The following is a 21,043-nucleotide window of genomic DNA, read 5'->3' on the forward strand; positions in this document are numbered from 1 at the left end:
GTAATTATTTTTAAAAAATCATATAATTAAATAACGAATATTATTGTTAAATTTTTGTAAATACGTGGTTAAAAATATTTCGATATACGTACAAATATTTGTGGACGTAATTATAACTTTTAACAACGATATTAGTCATGTAGTTACATGAGGGAAAATACTAAAATTAATTAAAAAAACATAAGTATATGATTAAAATTGATATAACTAAACATACATGATTTAAAATGTCACAAACCAATGTATATATAAGTAAAATTGACATTTTGCTTAAACAAAATTGATGAACTTGAATTTTTCCTCTAAAAATATTGAATTTTTTTTTAGAATTTTAAACCATCTAGTTAATTAAATTATGTGTGGGCACATGGTGTAGCAGATTTAAAAAAAAAAACAAAAACAAAAAATTATATGATTACTTGATAGATATGTCCATTACCATTTGTGTACAATGATAGATATTTGATTTGAAATTTGGGTCTGGAATTTGAAAACATAACTAAAATGGTTTGATGGTTGCAGTAGTAAGGGAGAAGCAATTCATTTCTTTGGATGATTTTGACTGATTGCTTGCAGAATTCAGATAGTTTGTGGGTACGGATGATGGAAATCAAAAGGCAGGCTTCCATCTGCAATTCACTTTACAGATAGTGGAGATATGTTATTTATTGATTAGAAGATTATTGGGATATTTTATTAGTAGATGTTTTTGGGACGTAGATATTAGATAAATCAACATCTTTTTTAAAATAAGTTCAACAAGTAACTCATTATGTCGCATAAATATGCAAAACCAAAAAATTAAAAAGAACGTGCTAAAAAAGTAAATAAAAAATTTTGTTTAATAACATGTATTACAGAATAGGCAAAAACTTGTGTGAGACGGTCTCACGGGTCATATTTGTGAGACGGATCTTTTATTTGGGTCATCCATGAAAAAGTATTACTTTTTATGCTAAGAGTATTACTTTTTATTGTGAATATGAGTAGGGCTCACCCGTCTCACGGATTAAGATCTTAATCCGTGAGACGGTCTCACATGAGACTAACTCTACAGAATATTGACAATTTGAGGCATTAAATTAAGGCTTTTTGCATATTGCACCATAAAATATTAATATTGACAAATAATAACTAACTAAATATCTCACACAAGTTTAAAGTGGAATTATCGAAAATTCAAATAGAAAATCACCCGAATAAAAGTGTTGAATCAAAAACCATGGAAAATTATATACAGCCGTGAACAAATTTCCATATTGGACAAGAACGAGCAAAAAGATTGACCTCTGTTAAAAGGATCTTCGAACCCCCACTTTAAAATTTTGTAAAAACTGTTTATTTTTTTATGAAACTTTCAACATAGTTAAAAATAAAAAAATACAACATAATCTAACTTACCCATCATGAGAATTATTGGGTACTAAGCCGCTTGCACGAACTAATGTAAGCACTAAAAAAACATTGAGAACAATGCATGCACACATTACTTCACACCTAATCCCAAAACGCAACAGAAACTAAAACAAAATAATAGCGCAGCATTGTGAACATTAGAACAGAGCATATTTATCAGAGGATGGTAATATTAGCTTCTACAAACAGACTAGAAATTAAGGAGGATAAAGTTTCATTTTTTTCCCAGATAACTGAATTCGAACAGAATGTAAAAAGGGTCAACACTAAAAGTTAACAGATCATTATCAGACTGTCACCATCTCTGTTGATTAGTGCAGATAAGCAGGCTGATACTGGTAAGCGTTGCCAAAGAAGTTTCCATGGTTATGAGAGAAGTTATAACTGGCCGTACCAAGAAATGTCGGAACATGGTGATCGTTTGGTCCAGGGTAAGCATATGGCCTTTCATAGATGTATGGGGGTGCATACCTGTCAGTCATTCTCCCGTAGAAGTTCTTGTCAGCAGCCGCATTAGCGACTCGTGGTGCATATCCACCAGCATTGGCACGAGGTCTTTTGGGTTGTGGTTTCGCAACTTCTGTAGCTCTTTTCTTGTCAGCCTTTGCTTTCTCGATTTCAAGAACTTGTTTCTGGAGTGGATCCACTGGGAATTGTTCCTCAAGCTTGTGATCTTCAATGCACTTGATCACAGCTTTAAGTGCAGCGAGCTCTTTCTCATTTGCATCAGTCTGCAATAAACAATTTTTAGTTTCACCAGGATACCTGCAGTAGAAAGTTATAGAACTCTTTACCTGGGGTGGAGCTACCACCATGTTTATGGGTGTTCAACTGACCCCATCAACTCCAAAATCTTTCCTCGTCTCTATGACAAACTTATCTACTAAAATTCATTCAATGAACAATAAAATGGAATCCATGGGGTCGATAACTTCTTGATTTCACTCTCCAAATAATTACAAGTTACCTTGTGTTTCTCAATTTGATTATTTTCTCTTATGGTACTTAGATTGATTTCATAATCTTTTTTGTAAGATATACGTGAAAATATGATGATGGTTATTAATTTGTGTATGTTTGTTAACAATATTTATATTTTTTGATAATTAATTTTTTTTAAAAAAAATCATTTTCTTCCTCCTCCAGACTGACTTTTCTTCCTCCGTCTCTGTTCTTAACCAAAGAACATATCAATTAACGAGACCATCATTGACACAAGCAGAGGAAAAAGACCTGTGTAGAAGCAGTAGGTGACATATTTCCAGGTTTGGCAGCTGCAGACACTTTTTTCACCTCAGACAAGTAGGATTTCAGCAATGAAATTGGTGAAAACTGATTGGTAAGCTCAAAAGCAAATGCTAGATTGACAGCATCGATCTGCCTTCCATTCTTCACCAGCACATCAATCACGCCTAATAAATTGGGTAACAAAATGTGAATTGCATAAAATCTGTACGCTTTGTAAAAGATACATCATTTTAAAAAAAAAATGCAATTTAGATCCATGATGGACCATCTCACTTCGAGTGTTATTGGAATCAGAAAATCTTATAAAAAATCAAACAAGATAATTCTTTAATTAAACCTAAACACTTCAAAGAAAACGTATGGCAAATACTAGCACTCTCCTAACCACACAATTGCAGGTTTGACAGCAGAGCCTTCCCAAATGATTTTTAGTGACGCGCTATCGGTGAGCTGGTGGAAGTGCAGCTGAAGCCAGATAGAGAGTTACAACTGAAACATAAAGAAGAGAAGCTGAAAAAAACCTAGTTTGATTTCTAGCTGGGCCAATTTGTAAATCTGGAGTCATTTTGTTCGGTTTTGGATCGGAAAAATTATAATGTCTTTCCTAGAATGAGCTCATCTTACAAATACAACATTGAAACAAAAGTTAGAAATGCATCATGAAAATTTAAATTATAAAAGGGGAGTTAAATCTTGTCATACCATGCTTGGTTAGAAAAGTAACTGAAATGCTTGCATATTAACTACATAAAATTATATCTGTAAATTCAAGAAATTGGCACTAAATTTCATCATTCTAAGGTCAAAATTCCGGATAAAGCTAATGGTTTATTAAGCAACTAAGTATGCATTGCACCTGAAAAGAATAGTGGTAAACCATACAAAGGAATTGAATATAAGGCACTGTTCTACCAACCCATCTTACAAATCAAATACTACACACATACTAGGCATTTTGACACTCTTTAAACATAAGAAAGTGTTTAAAACTCAAAAATGTTTGCAGTTACCAACCTGGCATTTTATCTGACAACCCAAGGTAACGGCATAATTCAGCTGTCTGCCGACGGCGAGATACCATGGGAATTAGTTTGGTCAAGATTTCCTCATCAAAATCTGAATTAATACCAAAAGAAGCCAGAAGCTGCAGAAATGCATGCGCCTCTAACGAATTTCCATTGTTGGCATCAACATCGAGATGATCTAACTTTGGTTTCCAATCTTCAGCAATCGCTCTTGCTCGTTCCTTCACATTTTCTGAGATAATTCCTGATAGAGAGTGAACATCAAGATTTACAACTAAGTTGCTAAGGCATTCCATCAGCATGATACAGGTCCTGCGAAGTCCTAAGAGATTTGAATCTTTCCGAGCATCTGAATTTGAAGTTTCCATGCCATAGAAACCTTTCAGCGAATCCAGAACCAGGGAAGCAGGGTCAGCTGCAGCCCTCAATGCCATAGGAATTTCCTCCCTTAACGTAGCAAGATTTTTGCGGTTGTCTGATATAAATTTGTGTAGTCCTTCTGAGTTCATCTGTTGGCAAAAACTCACCAACTCTGGATAAGACTTCACCTCTACATGCATATTTTGAAAAGGTTTTTTCACCCTAGCAAATTCACTCTCTACAACAATGGGATCAGGCATTTGTTTCTCCATGACAGGTACTTTGGCTAGGTTCTGTTTACTTGTGGCACCTGAATCCACAGAAAATGGCTTTCCGTTATTCTCCATTGCAGTCAGAATAGCCAAGACAGCGGCATCTCGCTTTTCTTGAAGCCTCTCAAGAGAATCTTGCTCTTTAGCCACAATAGCTGCTTTACGCTTCTCCAACATATCTCTTGATTCAACTATTTTGGTTTCAAACTCCTTTTCATGATCTTCAAGTTCGGTGAATCGTCTTTTCAAGGACTTCTGAAGCCCGCTAAAATGCTCTTCAAGCTGTTTCCATTTCAAATTGAGAGTAATAGCACGGTGGCTTTCAAGTTCAGCAAATGCTTTCTGAAGTTGTTGTATTTTAGAGGCGGTGGAGTCCACCAGTGTGGCAACTGATATGTTGTCTTCCATGACATAGAAATTCTGGAATAAAAAAAAGTCAATCATCAGGTCAACAACAAAAACAGAAAAAGAAATATCCTCAAATTTCTCTGAGGATGATTATTTTCTATGGGAATATGCTGGTATAAGGAACATATAAGATGTGTACGTATAAGGAACATAGAAGATTCAGAAACGGATATCTTTTCACATTTCAAAGTAATGAATAAGTGGAACCAAAAATAGACCAGTTTCAGAACAGTTCATACAGCAACAGCATCATTTTCTTAAAAACAAACCCAAGCCCTTGTTGGTAGCATAATTTGGACTTCCTTGACATGCTTCTTGACCTACATAGTGTATCGTGACCAGGAAACCACAAATATTTCACTTTGTCTAATATATTTGTGGAATTAGCCATATGATATGACAAGAAAGCACTTGAATTTAACAAGTTATGCGCATCTTGAACTGAGCCAAACGTAACTGTTTTCATGCCATATTCTAACAGGCCCGAGCACCCCTAAGAAACCAGTTGGAACCACAAAGAGGAAAGAGAAAGGAAACAGGAAATTCCCGACTACACGCCTACTTTAAGCAACTGATATACTCATAAGATATGGAGGCAACTCTTCATTACTTTAGGGTGTAAGTTTCCGAGTCACAGGCAGTGAATATTAAACAGATGATAGTTTTTTTTTCCTTCTTTTTTTGTTCCCTCTAGAAATAAATGACACAGAAAATCTGTAAATGATGATGCAACTGAAGATAAGAATCGGGCTTTCTTTAAACTTAACCTAATGATTCGTGGATACCATCTTATCGAACAACACTTCACTATATGAGAACAAAAGTTTCAGCACCAGATCTACCACAAAATTATGGCCAAGAAAGAAAAATTTTGACGGGATAAATCTAAGTCCGAATCAAACTCATTAATTTCCCGATGGTAAGTGAGATCTTTCTCATGTAAGTCCCACAAGTATCATTTTTCAGTATAATTCTTGAAATCGTTGATTCACTTGATAATTGGTCATAAATAAATAAATCTAAAATCTAACTCTAAAAAATATAAATAAATGTGTTTGTAAACAAAAAGAAAATAAAAGAATTCCAGAGCAAAACACTATATATAAATAATAAAGCATCAAAAATTGAAACTCTGGTGTCTAAAGCATCATATGAGATAACCATCACAAACAAGTCTACAACAGCAACCACTAATTGCAGAACACATAAGAAACATACAGCTCGTTTAATGCAATAACTAAGGATCTTAACAAAGCAAAAGAGATCTGAACAAAATAGACAAGTTTTCTCGACTAGATAAGAAGGAAAAGGAGAGATGACATTCTTGGGTGCTAACATAAACTGAGGCAAAAATATTCACCACAAAAATCATTCGATACCTGGACCAGATAACCGAGCCGCTTCGCAAATGGTTAAATATGAAGGTGGCAATTCCACAATGAAGTGTTGGAAAAGCAAATACTATTTAATGAAAATTACAATTATTTTTAGTGCATAAAAATCATACTCCATTTTAAGGAGCTTAATAGCCAGTAACACAAAAGACCATGTAGGTGAAAGAAAAAAAATTGATGGGGAGAAAGTGACATCTAGAGTACAGAAGCACTGATGATAGCCACCACAGGAGCGAGGAATGAATAATAAAGTGGGTATAAATAAGGATGGATAATTTCATAAAAGAATGCCTACCAAGGTTGAGCGTAGAGATACTTCAATCAGTAACACTCTGCAAAAATAAACCATTAGAATAAAGAAACGATGCACCAGAAAACAAGAACTAATTTTGATTGAAAACAAGAAACCATTTTGCAGAATTTGATTTGGTTTCCAAATTATCTGGATAAAGTACACAAAAAAAAAATATATTAAGCAATTTTCTTTTTCTTTTTTTTCATAATTTTATTATTAATGTTCCTTTCAGCTGTTGGTTCTTGCTGGGTTAACAAATCGAGAGGTGCCAACAACAATGAGCTCTGACACAACTACGCTAGCAACAAGTTAACTTACACGAGACACTAAAAAAGCAAAGAACAGCTAGAAAACAAGAAACCGTTTAACCGACTCCATCAATTTACATAAAATAAAATAAATTTAAATCTTCACAAAAGATCAAATACGCTTTCACAATAATAAACAGAAAAAAAATCACCAAAAACGTAAAAGTAAAAATTAGAACTTTCCCAGCTGAAATACACCACAAATACGGTTAATCACGGACATACACTCAGATTGAAGAGCCAACAAAACAAAAAACAAGAAACTTGAAGCAGCAAATGAAAACAAGGCTAAATTTGGAGATTACAGAGCACTTGGTTGATAAAATCCGAGTCAGCAGAGTAAAAGATGAATGGCAGCTCGATCTCAAAAATTAAAGCCAAAAAAAAAACGAATACGGAATACACAAGAGAAATGAATGAAAAGTCTTCACCGGATCGGGCGTAACAGGTGGCGGAGGGTGATTTGGCGGCGGCTAATTCGTGAATCAGAGCATTTTGGCAGCTGGGTTTTTGCGTGTAGCGAATCCCTAAAGGGAATGTTTGGGGAAGAGGAAAGTGAAGTAGAAGAGATGGGATGTTTTTATTGAGAGAAGTGAGTCTGACAGCTACGCACACTCGTACGTTGACATCACATGCACTAACCCCCTGCTTTTCTTTTCTTTTTGGGACCAATCTCCCTACTGCCCATTGTGAACCTAATACCAAATATTTCAAATACCATGTCAATTTTCTGGAAAAAATACCCGACTCGAATGGAAGAAGATATAGAAACAAAATTTTAGATTGAATAGATGAGTAATTGGTATAGAGATTTTTGAATATGAGGAAGGAGACGGATTTTAACTAATCTTATGTATACTTGACTCGATAACTTGATTAAATTAATTTTTTCTAATATTTTGTTATTTTTTTTATAACTTTTAATTTGCTATTTTTTTTGTTTAATTTGTTTCTTTCCAATTTAATAAATATTCATATTTTACTCATAATAATTTAAATTTGAGAAAATGTAATTATATGTGATAATATGATATTTTAGTAGGGTGTGGATTTACGTCATCTGAAGAATGTCGAGATGAGGATGAAATTGAATATACGATGAGGAAGAAGATGAATGGAATAAATAAAGATGAAGACGGAAGATATAAAATTATACTCAAACCCAATCATCGTCGTCTTTAATTTCAAATATATAGTAATATTATTATTATATTATAATATTATTTCTTATTTTATAGATTTACGAATCGTAATATTAGATATATTGAAATTAGTTTTTATAAGTCATGTTCCCCTTCAACTGAACACATGTTCGAAGTCTAACATCGGTCAAACATTCTTTTCGATTAACGATTCTTTTAAATTCTTTTTGCAAAATAATCTTCAAACGTAGGGTAAAAACAAAAACTAAATGGATGTTCGTACAGCAACGAGGCTTTCTGACATAGGCTAGCGATAAACTTATTCATTACACATAAAAAAAGGAGAGATTTTTTTTTTCTTTGGAATTAAAATGACATATTAACCAGTCCACACGAACATTTCAACGTTTATTTGTCTAGAATCACCTAAATAGTTAAACACAGAATGTGGTACTGGTGCAAATATATTATTGTATAATTGTTACAGCAATGTTTGTAATAGATAATAAAATCAAATAAATTATAATTTCTAGCCTGGTTAAGGGTCCACCATCAATGACAACTATTCGTTTAAAAATAATCACGAACTCGAAATATTTACAGATATTACTCATGACGCTCTATACACTAGAGAAAAAATTCCACCAAAAAAACCAAAAAAGATCGTTCTAACATGAATATATTTCAGGGTTTCCTCAAGGCCGAAGCTGCTCCCATTACAACTGCCAATATGATCCCCACACCCGCCCCAACAGAGGCACCAACTGCTGCTGCTGACAAAGAATTGGATTTAGCCAGGGCATCTCGATCTGCAGCGCCAGAAACTCCACGCTCCCTTGCGAATTCCAAGAAAATACGATCTCTAGCTAGCTCCTTCGAGTATAAAAAGAATTATAAATTTCACTTTAATAAAATTAATCCAAAGGTGGTAAAATACAACACAGACAAAAGCCAGGCCCAATTTTACACAGAATCGCTTTTGAGAAAAAAACGATGGAGAAATACCTGAAAATCTGCTTCCTCCTTAGTGCGGAGCATTTGGTGAACAATTTGACAGAGAGCGGTAACACCTTCTATAGGGAGAACTGCCGGTTTCTTTTGGAAAGGCCTCCGGACAAGATTTAACGGAGCAAAAATGAGTGTTTCATTACCAAATTTCCTATCAGTGGCATCGCTGTTAACAGCATTCCATGAGAGAGAAACAGCACCGGGCATAACATATGGACATGAATTGATCACCACGGTTGAGCTAGGAGACGCTTGATATGCCCGAACTACAGTATTAATAGCTTCCTTTTGCTGGTGTGCACTAACAGAAAATTTGTTTGTTATAGCAAGGACCCAAGGAACACCAAGAGATTTTGCCTCATCTAGGAGTACAGACAGAGCTGGTGGTTGTGATGCACTAGATCCATATCGAGGCACTCGGTGGGACAAGTTATGTACAAGAACAACCAAATCTATTTTCTTACTCAGGTCACGAATTCCCTTCCACAATTCATCCCTGAAACGGGAGGCCTCCATATTCAAATTCTGCAATTTGAAAAGGGGGAAATAAATTATACACGCACCTCCAATTTATAACTCACAAGCTAAAAAATGCATACAAAACAAGTAAATGAAGCACGTGATAATACTTCACTGGTCAAACATTTGTTTCCACGGTTACAAATGACAGTCCAAAACCCCATTGAAAAATCATCAAAATGTAGAACATTTCCAAACAACAGTTCCATGAAATTTTGTGCAGTGACGTGTGTTTAATATGAGGACAGAGACTGAGATAGCCTAGTGGAGAAAAGTACATGGATTTTGAGAATCTACCATCTTTGGGTCCATTTTTTGTCTCGTTTGTCACTAATAAAAATGATATCCCATTTTCCCTTTCTAGCAAGGATGAGAAAAGAATTTCAGGATTTCAGACCACCCATTTCCAAAAATTTGCAAAATCGCAAACTTGTAATTTCATTTGAAAGAACTCCTGAATTCAAACACCCCCATAAAATATTTGGAAAAAGTCATTTTCTTACATTTGCAGAGTAAGTTACCAGGATACGTATCAAAGGTTTAAAAATTAAGAATTTCTAAATTACTTTCCTCTTGTTTTTGAAAGACAGATTGGATAGAACGTACAATTCTGGAAACAATCAACATAAATTTGGAATGCCAATTTATGAAATGAAGAAGAACAAAATAGTCATAAAAACATAAATGGATGGAAACAAACATTAAGGGTGCTGGTGCTTGATCACCAGAACAAACCTGTAAATTTACTCCTGCGGAATCTGAATACCACAAACCACCAGCAACACCTTCTCGAACATCCACGTCTGTATTAAACGTTTCTAGACTTGTGTGGTTTGTAGTTCTGCCCTGATCTAAGATTGACTTAAGAAGAGAGGTCTTACCCGCACCCTACATCATGCATAAGCTTCCACGTTAACTATGAATGAATATTAAAGATTCAGAGAACCTTAAAAGAATAATAGTGCATTATACCTCAAGGCCAATTAGTCGCACCCTGCGGGTTCTAACATGAACCTCTTTGACAGCAGTTGAAAAATCAGTAGTACAAAATACAACAAAATCACTAAGTCCATCTGGATGGATGGATTTTTCCTCCATTTCTTCAGACATATTCTGATTAAACTTTAGATCAACACGAGTTGGATCAATTGAAGGAAATACAGGCATCAATCCATCCCCCAATAATTGTTGTTTAGGTGCTCGTCTCAATGGAGCTCCAACTCGTATCCGAATCTTTTGCATCTCTGGCTGCAATTCATGATGCAGAGAGTACTCTGGTGGAGAAGGAAAAGATTCCACTGTAGTTGAGCACCTGCCAGAGTTTAATAATGAATGAGCCTCACAGGACATAGAGGAGCGAGAAAAGGATGAACATCTAACAAGTTAAGAAAAGGGATACCAGTTTCCATTCACTCGGGCTTGAACCAATGTACAAAGATGTAATCCAAAACCAGAAATATCAACTTTTAGAGGGTCTCCATGCTTCTCAGAAGGAATACCATTCCATCCTAGCGGAACCAAGGACGTAGCAGCACGAATTATCGGGGATTCCACGATATGCCCAAGTTCAACTGTACCAGCAACTGAAATTCCTAACCATTTTTGTAAATGTGGGAATTGTAGCTCCTGCTCCCTCCCCAAAAATGAAAATGTATTTTCATTCATGTAGAGTTCATAGATTCTGTAAGAATTGACAAGTTGTTGATAAAAATAGCCATGATTAGTGCCATAGAAAGTAGAACAACTAAATAAAATTTGGTAGTAAAAGAGGTTGTGCCAAATAAAATAATTGATCAACAGGTATATCGATGTCAAGAATCAAGAATCGTCGTCGAGGAGAGAAAATTACTTGACTTAAACTATTGCCACCATTTTTCACTAAATCATTTTGATGTTAAAATTTCAGAATGAAAGAACTTCAAATCTTAATAGTGAAGCAACTATTGTTAGTTTAAATTATCACAGCAACACAAAATGCTATTTAAGCTTAAATTTTTCAAAATCATATTTTGCATGAATGATAAGAAAATTAGCCTCAAGAAAAATACTATTCCTCAGCATACCCAAAACTCCAGCCAGATTGTAAAAGGATCAACGCTCGCAATTACATAGTTACATCATATTACCAAAGAAACTAACTGTAAAACAGGAATCCATAATGGAAAGACGGAAAGAAAAAAAAGCCCCAAAACAGAGCACTACCTTTGAAACCGGGACCTGTATGACCTCATTGAGTGCGATTGGAAGCGCTCCCTGACTTCAGCAATCACAGATCTAACCTGAAAGTAGATTTAAGATCAGTTAAAATAAAAGATAAAGAATATGGATATCACATTCCTGAAACAAATTTAACCATCAGTTGGAAATAAAAGACTATAAAAAAAATATGCATCACATTCTTGAAGAACCAATACATTCTTCTTAAGAAAGAAAGAAACTGAAAGACAGAACATTAAAAGCACGGAGAAACTAGAAAGAAGTCTCACCGATGTCAGTTTTGAGTATTCCGAACTGGATAGCGACTCAACAGATGAATGTCCCAAAAGATACAGCTGTCAAGAAAACAAAAGCTAGATGATTCAATTATTAGTGTTACTTTGACCCTGCTAGCATGAACTCCCAATAGAATGTAGCGAATACATAGATTTTTATTTTTAATGAAGGACAGAGCAAAATATATATAATGATGAAGGAACGATGTGAAGTTACAGATATTATTCAAATTTTCAGGCAGAATACCGTGCAGTTGAATAAAATAATAATGGCCATACTTGCCCAAAAGGAATGTATGAAGGTAAGGAAGGCATACTGCGCCATGGCCTCTTGTCCCCACCACTACTAGTATTCTTTCCAGATGATTTCCCATTATTCACTCCATCAGATAACCCTTCATTTTTTTCGGGGAAAGGCCGCAGAGAAATGCCATCTGAACCCTCTTCAATCTCAAGAGACTGTGGAGGAGTAACTATGTTGTCAATTGATGATGTTACATTGGAATCGGTAACAGAAAATTTCTCAACTGCATCAACTTTTATCCCCATATATTTATTTAGCCGACTTCTAAAACCTTCTATCGGAACAAGTCTTGAAAGCCTCCAAAAAGAAGTTTGGACAGGACCTAAACCTAAAACCAACTCCTCCCCTTCATGTTCCTTCACCCTTTCTGCCTTCGGCTTCTCCAAATTTTCCCTAGACTTTGGCACAGATGGTGAAGTTTCAGCATCAGAGGCTGGCAATGGATTTTGTGCGTTATAGTGATGAAAATATGCTGGAGACAATATTCGAGGCACTAAATCTTCTGGAATACAATAGCTTTTAAAAAAATGCTGCCACCCTTTTCCATTCACATAACTGAAACAAAAAGAGATAAAGAGGTTCATGACATGAGCCAAGAGTGCTCAAAACATCACATAATATGGTAGCATACGCACTCTCTTAGGGCAGCATTTCCAACTGGGGGTTGTGAGAATGTGATGCACTTCACCTGGACCCTTTCAGTTTCTTTTGATGAAACAGCAATAATCCTCAAAATTGCGAGGGTGGCTAAAACTGCTACCTGAAAATTTATTAAGCAAAAAGATAGCATTAAGCTTACCTGGACGGCTGAAAAAGTTGATTGAAAGCAAGCTAAACAAAAATAGCATACCGCTCCACCAAGTGAATGCCCACATAACACAAGCTTTTGTCTTTTCTTCTGTGCTAACCTGTATAACTCTAATGCTGGTATTCCTTTAGCACGTGCCATGAATCCCTGAAGACAGTTGAAGGAGAATTTTTACCCCAAAGATGGGAAAATAAAAGAAATGTATGTTTTGGCAATAAAATAGAAGTCAGCTTCAAAGATCCTAGATCCAGCAAATCATTTTAAAAACAAATGCCAGAGAGTAGCTACACTCCTGTACCCTGTGAACAGCAGGCTTAGGAGTAAACTTTGTTTGTTTGGGCTTTGTCTCAACAGAAATCGAGGCATTCTCCCCATTATTCATTTGAATGTTAGGTTCTGCAGCTTCAATACCATTTACATCTTCCATGGCATCTTCATGGAATATAGCACCTTGAAATATATTTGCATCAGCCATGACATCCCTTTATAACAGATAGGGGAAAAAGAAAGTAAAATACAATAACAATAATGATTTTTAAAAACAAAAATAATCATTTAGTCAAAGTACAATTACTACATACTTGTACTGCTTGGTTCCAATGAAGGAAGCAAATAATGTGTCCCCTGCCTCAGCTAATAGATACCTAAGAAGTCAGAAATCGATGAAATATAACTTCGATGATGGATAATGAAAAGGTAGAGAATCAAATAAGCAGGCAAGAATTAAAATCTCAATATTTAGTGCCAATGGACTATGATATTCAAAAACAAATGATGAAAATACAAAATAAGACAAGTGAATGATTCCCTTCTAATAACTGTTTATTCACATAAAACCCTGTGGCTGTTTAGTTATCCCGACCACAACTTCCATCTTGATGTATAATACTTGTTCCCCCAAATCAAGGAAAAAGGGATATCTTTACTCATTATTCTATAGAACAGGAGCAAGACTCTACTTGGGGAAGGGAACAGAAAGAGAACGGCTGTCATAGACTCATATGCTAGCCTCTTTCACTTGTGCTGGTCCTGGACCCGCTTCCCTGACAAATATTCTACCTCTATCATAAGTCTGCATCAGATGATGTACCCACCACATAAACAATTTTGTTTTCCAATTTTTTTTTAGGTGCGATTCCAAAAGAAATTCAAGTGCAAAGGTGAATGTTCAATGAATATAATAATGTGCGCAAGCTTTTATTCTCAGTAATGAAAGTACAGATGTTAGATTCTGATTTCCTGTTTCATGGTTTTATACTGCCCTAGCTATTGCTCTTACTTGTCATGACTTCCAGTGTACTTACTAATATTGTGTGAATCATCAACTAGTAAAGAATTTACAGGTATAACTTCGACATGGAAGACGCACTAGCTAACTTCTATTCATTATATAAGGGATCAAGGGACGATTCATTTATTAATACCGTCACATGCGTTGCATGTAATATAAACACAGGACTCGTGTTTTGATGGCTATTTTTTCATTAGACTTTATTGAAAATATATTAACCAAATGAAAAAATCCTTACAGGGTAAAAATCCATAGTGGTTCATTTTTGCAATAAATATTTGGTTGTGACATTGCTTTCATGTAATTTACAGAACAAATGACAACAAGAAAACATCGGAGGCAAGACGCTAAGGATAAAGAGAAAGTTTAAAAGAATAAATTTGAAAAGATATGAGACGTAGGGTGGAGCACTTCATATCTGTTAACCAAAACACCTGTGAAGAACGTGATCGGAAGATGGTTGAACGTGCTCTAAAGAAACTAATTGCCCCCCAAAGTCGGCCTTGAATTTATTCACTGCTCGAACCACTTCAGCTGCAGGTCTCTACCAGAAAGCACATATTACAAGTCACTAGTTTCAGTGCAAAAGTGCGATCCATTAATCAAAAGAAAAATTTACAAAAACAAAACTAAGCTTCGTCGCTATAATTATAAGAGCCTCTTAATAATTAAATAAATATGTGTATAGCCCTCTAAATACCCTTGAATGATTCAAAGACAGCGTTAGCACAAACTTGAGTACATTTTACAGACAAGTGGAGCAATCTTCTCAGATATTATTTCAGCATTTGCAATCTGTTCCTGCCCCGTTGTAATCTGCGGGTGTCTTCGCCAACTATTATAAATCAAATCCAAGTTACGATTTTGGAAGAGTGCGATGGGTTTTCATCAGGATTGAGTTCCCCCTTCCAGTTCATTTAATTTTTACCAAAATCTCTCGGACTTCAAAATCAACAGGTAATAAAACGACAACTTTCAACGTCGCTGACCACGATTTTTACATCAATTGGATCAGAGATCGAAATGCACCTTGTATACACACTCCGAGAGGACCATGCAGCAGAGAATTTCCTGCAAATCTGAAAGCGAATCCGCTTTAACAGCGCGGCATAAATCCAGCAATTGCTTCTTACCGCGCTCCAACTCTTCCTGAATCTTCTTTTTCTGTTCGGGGCGGCCATTGGTCCATGGCCACTTCACCGCCACCCTCCACGGCGGAGGCCAGTTCACTCTCAAAATCTTGGCCCGCTGATCTCGAATCCATGTCTCCACTCTCTGAATTGCATCCATCACACATGCAATTCAATATACCCTAATTTGGATTCCCCGATGAGGAGGTTTTGTGGTTGTGGTGTTCGGATCCATTGGCGATTTGTATATTTGTGGAAACGTGAGAAGGTATATGCCCTGATTCGATCATGGCATCGATATGTTGCTTTCTTTTAGTAAATCAGTGGTTTTACTTTACTTTCGAATAATAATCATTTTACAAATAAGTGGTTTATTTTTTATAAAAAGAAATATGTTAAAATTTGTGTGCGACGATATCATTTGTTATATTTTGTTAGATGGATCACTTATTTGGGTCATTTATGAAAAACTATTACTTTGTATGATAAGAGTATTATTTTTTATTGTGAATATCGGTAGGATTGACCGTCTTTGTACACATAAATATTCGTGAGACCGTCTCATAAGAGACCTACTCAAAAAATAATAGTTTAAAAATTATATAGACTTTAGATGACAATGAGTCAGATTTGTATTGAATTTCATATGATTTATCTTCATCTTTATTATTATATTTACATGCATTCACATTCTCATACTTTATTTAATTTTCGTCATCATCTCCGTACCTATCTGAAGATCGGATATCTATATATTATCAAAATATCGTATTGATACATACAGTTGCATTTTAAAAAATTTGAATTATTTTGATAAACCTATACATACTTAATTCTTGAGATAATAATAAAGAAAAAAAATTGCAAACTAAACATTGGAGGATAGGCAAAAACTTGTGTGAAACGGTCTCACGGATCGTATTTGTGAGACGGATCTCTTATTTGGGTCATCCATTAAAAAGTATTAATTTTTATGTTAAGAGTGTTACTTTTTATTGTGAATATAGGTAAGGTTGACCCAATGACCCGTCTCACAGATTGTGATCCGTAAGACGGTCTCATATGAGACTAACTCTAGAGGATAAAGAACAAAATATTATAAAATATCCATTTCAACGCGATTATCATACATAAATAGTATAAAATTTATAGATAATTTTATTCATTACGTCGAATCACTATCGTTCAAAAAACATCATAATATAATTAAAATTTATTTGATATAAACAAACAAATATATATATATATATATATATATATATATATATATATATATATATTTATTTATTTATTTATTTGTACTTTATTATTGAGTTTGTGCCTTTTACAATAACTAATATTTTTGTATCATGGTTTGTTTTAAAAAATATATATTAATAAAGTGTTAAAACTTTAATACAAGTTACATATATCTTAGTGGATAGATCTTTGTTTCTTAATCAGTTGTAAGATCAATTCTTATTTTGATTTTTTTCCTTTCTTTTTTCTATTTATTTTTTAAATTTATATACAAAATTACAGTGTATTCTCTCACTATTTCTTATAATTATATTTTGATTTTAATATAAATATAAAGCAAATGAATTATAAAAAATATTGTACAAGCGTACGTTAGTGCACTAATATATATTATAATTTAATAACATATTCGGGTCAAGTATGAGTAGTATGCTATTAAAGCCATCTCCATCCCCGAACAAAAAAAAAATCTTCATATCTGATTACTCAATTATTTAATCAGTCCAAAAATCTTTTCATATCATCCTCATTCCCAAAATTGTATATTTATCAGACCATTACAATTCCACCCCAAAATTCTTCATCTTGAGAATTATACACATTGCAATCAATGAAAATTGAACTAGTGATAGTGAATCTGATACCAATTATAGGACCAAATACTTGTCGTTTTACTAAAATTATGACTGATTGTAATGATGTAAATCAAATCTTTTAAATAATATATCGGCCCAAGCGTCACAATTCAATATGTCTATCAAGCAGAGACGATTATTGCACTTTAACATAGTGAAGCTTCACCCCTCCACCCGACTATTTGGTCTTAAGAATTATGACTGCTAGTTTTAAGAATGAGTGATTACTCTTCTCCGACTCTTACTGCTTAATCTGAGAACGAACAACTAATGTGTTCTACTTATGGATCATACTTCTATGGCCAGTCTGTGACCCATGGATGCCGAAGTAATCCTTGGGGTGATCTCGTAGTTCCTACGAGGTGGAGATGATGTGTTCGATCCATGCATTTTTCTTCGTTTATAACATCGCAACTCCAATATTTCCAACAAAGCGTCATATATCAATCTCTCTTTAAGTAGAGACTATTAGTCCACAACAACAATCATACTCCAAATAATTGCACTATTTTCAATAAATAAAAATCAAACATATCACATTGGTTTTAATACCAACCGTAGGACCGACATTTGTCACTCTAAAAAACTTATAGTTAACACCAACGGCATGACTCCGATATTTTAAATCGTACACCAATTCAAACAGCATCGATCGTTATCTTAACAAAGACAATTAATGTATCTCAACTTAACATATTTTGGTAAATTTATTACACACTTATGACTATCATGTTATTTTTTAAAGAATATGTCTCTTGTGAGACGGTCTCACGAATCCTTATCTGTGAGACGAGTCAATTCTATCGATATTCACAATAAAAAATAATAATTTTTCATGGATGACACAAATAAGATATTCGTCTCACAAAATACGACTCGTGAGAACGTCTCAAAATTTTTTTTACCTTTTTTAAATCGTTGATATATATTTGTGCTTTTTTTTATATATAAAATGTGTATATATGTTAAGTTTTATTATAAAATGTGATTTTTGTGTAAAATAAATCTCCATTTTATAATATTAGATATAAAAAGTTATTTAGAAAACAACATATTTTAAACAAAATTGAAAATGTACGAGGACTGGAATTTGACCCCAATCTCCAGCTCCACGTACGCAAGTCAATCAATGTAAATAATAATTGTTTTTGGTAATAATGTGTACACAGTAGGACAGTGCTATCGACCTTCTAAGTTACCACCGCACAAACAACGCGAGTCTCTGCTCTCCCCATCAATGGCGCCTTCTTCCCTAACCCTATCCATCGTCGCTTTGGCTTTGGCAACATGGGGTTCTTTAATCTCACCCGCGTACTCCGCCACGTGCACCTCACAGACCTTCACCAACAACAAGCTCTACGCTTTCTGCAACGATCTTCCCTCGCTCAACTCCTATCTTCATTGGGCCTACGATCCGGTGCAACACACCCTTTCCATCGCCTTTGTTGCTCTTCTGGACCAGCCTGATGGATGGGTCTCATGGGCCATCAACCCCACAGCCACCGGAATGTTGGGCTCGCAGGCCCTCATCGCGTTCAGGGATGCAGATGGTAAGATGACGGTTAAGACCTACAACATCTCGTCCTATGCGTTAACGGAGTCCAAGGTTTGGTACGAGGTGAAGGAGGCGACTTCGGAGTTTTCCGGCGGGGCTATGAGGCTTTTCGCCACCTTGGTTTTGCCGGAGGGGGCTGCGTCGACGGTGAAGCAGGTGTGGCAGGTCGGGCCCTCGGTCACAGGCGGGGTGCCGGATAAGCATGCGTTCCAGCCTGCAAATCTGAACTCCAGAGCTCGTCTTGATTTGCTGAGTGGACAGAGCACTATCACCCCGGTCGTCAACTCTAGAACCAAGAAGAGGAACGTGAGTTTCTTTCTTTCTATCAATAAAAAAGTTATAATTTATTAATTAGGAATATTTATATGCTTAACAATTTCCTCCATGATGGATTTTGATATGGGATAATTGTTATTTTTATTTTTATTCAAGGATGAATTAGTTTTTTAAACCATGGCTGATAGCAGTATGAAAGAGATCACTCTAATTTCCGATAAAATATGTTCCTACTTCAGTAGTAAAACATTTTTCTATGTTCTTAATTCCTCTGTCACTTTCGTTTTCATTTATTGAAGACTCGGGTATACAGTTTTGGAGCTCACAGAAAATCTTGTTTCTTGGCTGATTTAGATTCTGATTAAACTGATTGTATGTGGAATGAGTAGTAATATTTGTTTTAATCGATACAGATTCACGGGACACTTAATGCTGTGAGCTGGGGGATTATGTTTCCTATTGGGATCATCATCGCGAGATATGTAAGGGCCTTTCCATCCGCCGATCCAGCTTGGTTTTATCTTCACATTTCTTGCCAGGTGTCGGCTTATGCCATTGGAGTTTCTGGTTGGGGTACAGGGCTTAAGCTCGGAAGTGAGTCAAAGGGTGTTAGGCAGGCTAGTCATGGCAATATTGGGATTGCACTCTTTGCCTTAGCAACTGTGCAGGTATCACTGTCCGATCAACTTTCTTGAATTCATATTTTGTTGTTTCAATACTTTGTTCATTCAAATTTCAAATCAAGGAGGGATGGATTAGGTAGAGGGCTGCAGAAAACACAATCAGTTTTACAATTTAAGATACATATTTCTAACATATGCTATGATTTGAAAAGCAAGATGCTCACCTTGAATGTCTGTTATACACAGATAACCTATCTGTTCACAAAGTATACGTTAGTCGATTTAATTTGTCTGGCTTTGCATGTACCTTTTCTCGATTGTACATCCTCGAAAAGATCACAAGTATGTGTTTTGTCATCTGGCTAATGTATCGTCTTTGAACGCAGATTTTTGCATTGTTATTGAGACCCAAAAAGGACCACAAATATCGGTTTTACTGGAATATCTACCATCACGGCTTGGGATACGCGATTCTCATCCTTGGCATCATCAACGTGTTCAAAGGTCTCAACATATTAAAACCCGAACCGAAGTGGAGAGATGCATACATCATTGTGATTTCCGTTCTCGGAGGTTTAGCTGTATTATTGGAAGTAATCACATGGATCATGGTTCTTAAGAAGAAAAAATCGAGCAAGTCAACCAAACCATAGGATAGCTATAGCAATGCAAATGACAGGCAATAACAGATGGACAAAAGATCAACATGTGTTTGTACACTTGTTGAAGACAGTTTCTGCTATTTTAATATTTATCCTGTTTTCTCAACTTCTCTGTGTGCTTGTTTTTTGGCTTACTTTCTTCCTTATTTCCCAGTCCATGTGCACTAGTGTTGTAAATAGTTTTGCCACAAGATACATATATTTATAGATGGATGAAGTGATTTGTGTTAGAACAATTTTCATAATTATAATTATTTCGAGGGGGCAGAGTCACCTCGTGGGGGCAACGTCCCTAAAAGTTCTTTAGAAACCACATAATCATTCGTAAGGAGAAAGACAACTCTTTGGAAACAACACACTGTTTCATGATTGGTTTTCATGCAAGGGTGCAATTGTTGATGAAGAATCACATCTGTTCTGAATCGAATTTTCGTTTCTATATATATGACATCATTAGATCAAGAAATGATATTGTTTTTTGTTGGATCTTGATTTGATTTAGTCACTTACGAATACAGAATATATCCATTGTATCTTCAGAGTGATTTTTCAATTTCTGTGATAAAGTGAGGGAGAAAATATTTTTTAAAAGAAAGCGTTGTAAACGTACTTTGGAGTTTATTCACAGACTAT

General features: G+C 35.2%; 3 protein-coding genes across 7 annotated transcripts; 1 reads left to right on the forward strand and 2 right to left on the reverse strand.

Annotated features, from left to right (window-relative positions):
• Positions 1 to 1,516: 1,516 nt before the first annotated feature.
• LOC140836421 (FRIGIDA-like protein 3) lies at positions 1,517 to 7,380 on the reverse strand. Of its 2 annotated transcripts, XM_073201927.1 has the most exons (5): positions 7,158 to 7,380; positions 6,419 to 6,455; positions 3,679 to 4,741; positions 2,650 to 2,828; positions 1,517 to 2,147 (listed from the first exon to the last, which is right to left on the reverse strand). In XM_073201927.1, exons 3-5 carry the CDS (start codon positions 4,727 to 4,729, stop codon positions 1,728 to 1,730), a joined length of 1,650 nt encoding a protein of 549 aa, XP_073058028.1. In that variant the 5' UTR covers positions 4,730 to 4,741; positions 6,419 to 6,455; positions 7,158 to 7,380; the 3' UTR covers positions 1,517 to 1,727. The 2 variants fall into 2 exon arrangements, with proteins under 2 accessions (XP_073058028.1, XP_073058036.1); XM_073201935.1 differs by lacking the exon at positions 6,419 to 6,455.
• A 994-nt stretch (positions 7,381 to 8,374) lies between these two features.
• On the reverse strand, positions 8,375 to 15,726 carry LOC140836433 (uncharacterized). 4 transcript variants are annotated; one of them, XM_073201948.1, is made up of 14 exons: positions 15,320 to 15,726; positions 14,725 to 14,834; positions 13,581 to 13,643; positions 13,298 to 13,481; positions 13,042 to 13,146; positions 12,827 to 12,951; positions 12,167 to 12,746; positions 11,882 to 11,947; positions 11,598 to 11,674; positions 10,795 to 11,076; positions 10,368 to 10,707; positions 10,131 to 10,283; positions 8,874 to 9,401; positions 8,375 to 8,741 (listed from the first exon to the last, which is right to left on the reverse strand). In XM_073201948.1, exons 1-14 carry the CDS (start codon positions 15,578 to 15,580, stop codon positions 8,553 to 8,555), a joined length of 3,063 nt encoding a protein of 1,020 aa, XP_073058049.1. In that variant the 5' UTR covers positions 15,581 to 15,726; the 3' UTR covers positions 8,375 to 8,552. The 4 variants fall into 4 exon arrangements, with proteins under 4 accessions (XP_073058049.1, XP_073058064.1, XP_073058057.1 ...); XM_073201963.1 differs by having other exon boundaries at positions 13,298 to 13,449; positions 15,320 to 15,338; XM_073201956.1 differs by lacking the exon at positions 15,320 to 15,726 and adding an exon at positions 14,991 to 15,309.
• Positions 15,727 to 18,464: 2,738 nt separating this feature from the next.
• LOC140836452 (cytochrome b561 and DOMON domain-containing protein At3g25290) lies at positions 18,465 to 20,637 on the forward strand. The gene is made up of 3 exons (XM_073201984.1): positions 18,465 to 19,155; positions 19,539 to 19,793; positions 20,135 to 20,637. The coding sequence occupies exons 1-3, from the start codon at positions 18,532 to 18,534 to the stop codon at positions 20,399 to 20,401; spliced, it is 1,146 nt and encodes a 381-aa protein (XP_073058085.1). The 5' UTR covers positions 18,465 to 18,531; the 3' UTR covers positions 20,402 to 20,637.
• The last annotated feature ends 406 nt before the right edge of the window (positions 20,638 to 21,043 follow it).

Source organism: Primulina eburnea, chromosome 1 (assembly GCF_022965805.1).
Source record: "Primulina eburnea isolate SZY01 chromosome 1, ASM2296580v1, whole genome shotgun sequence".
Classification (NCBI taxonomy): domain Eukaryota; kingdom Viridiplantae; phylum Streptophyta; class Magnoliopsida; order Lamiales; family Gesneriaceae; genus Primulina; species Primulina eburnea.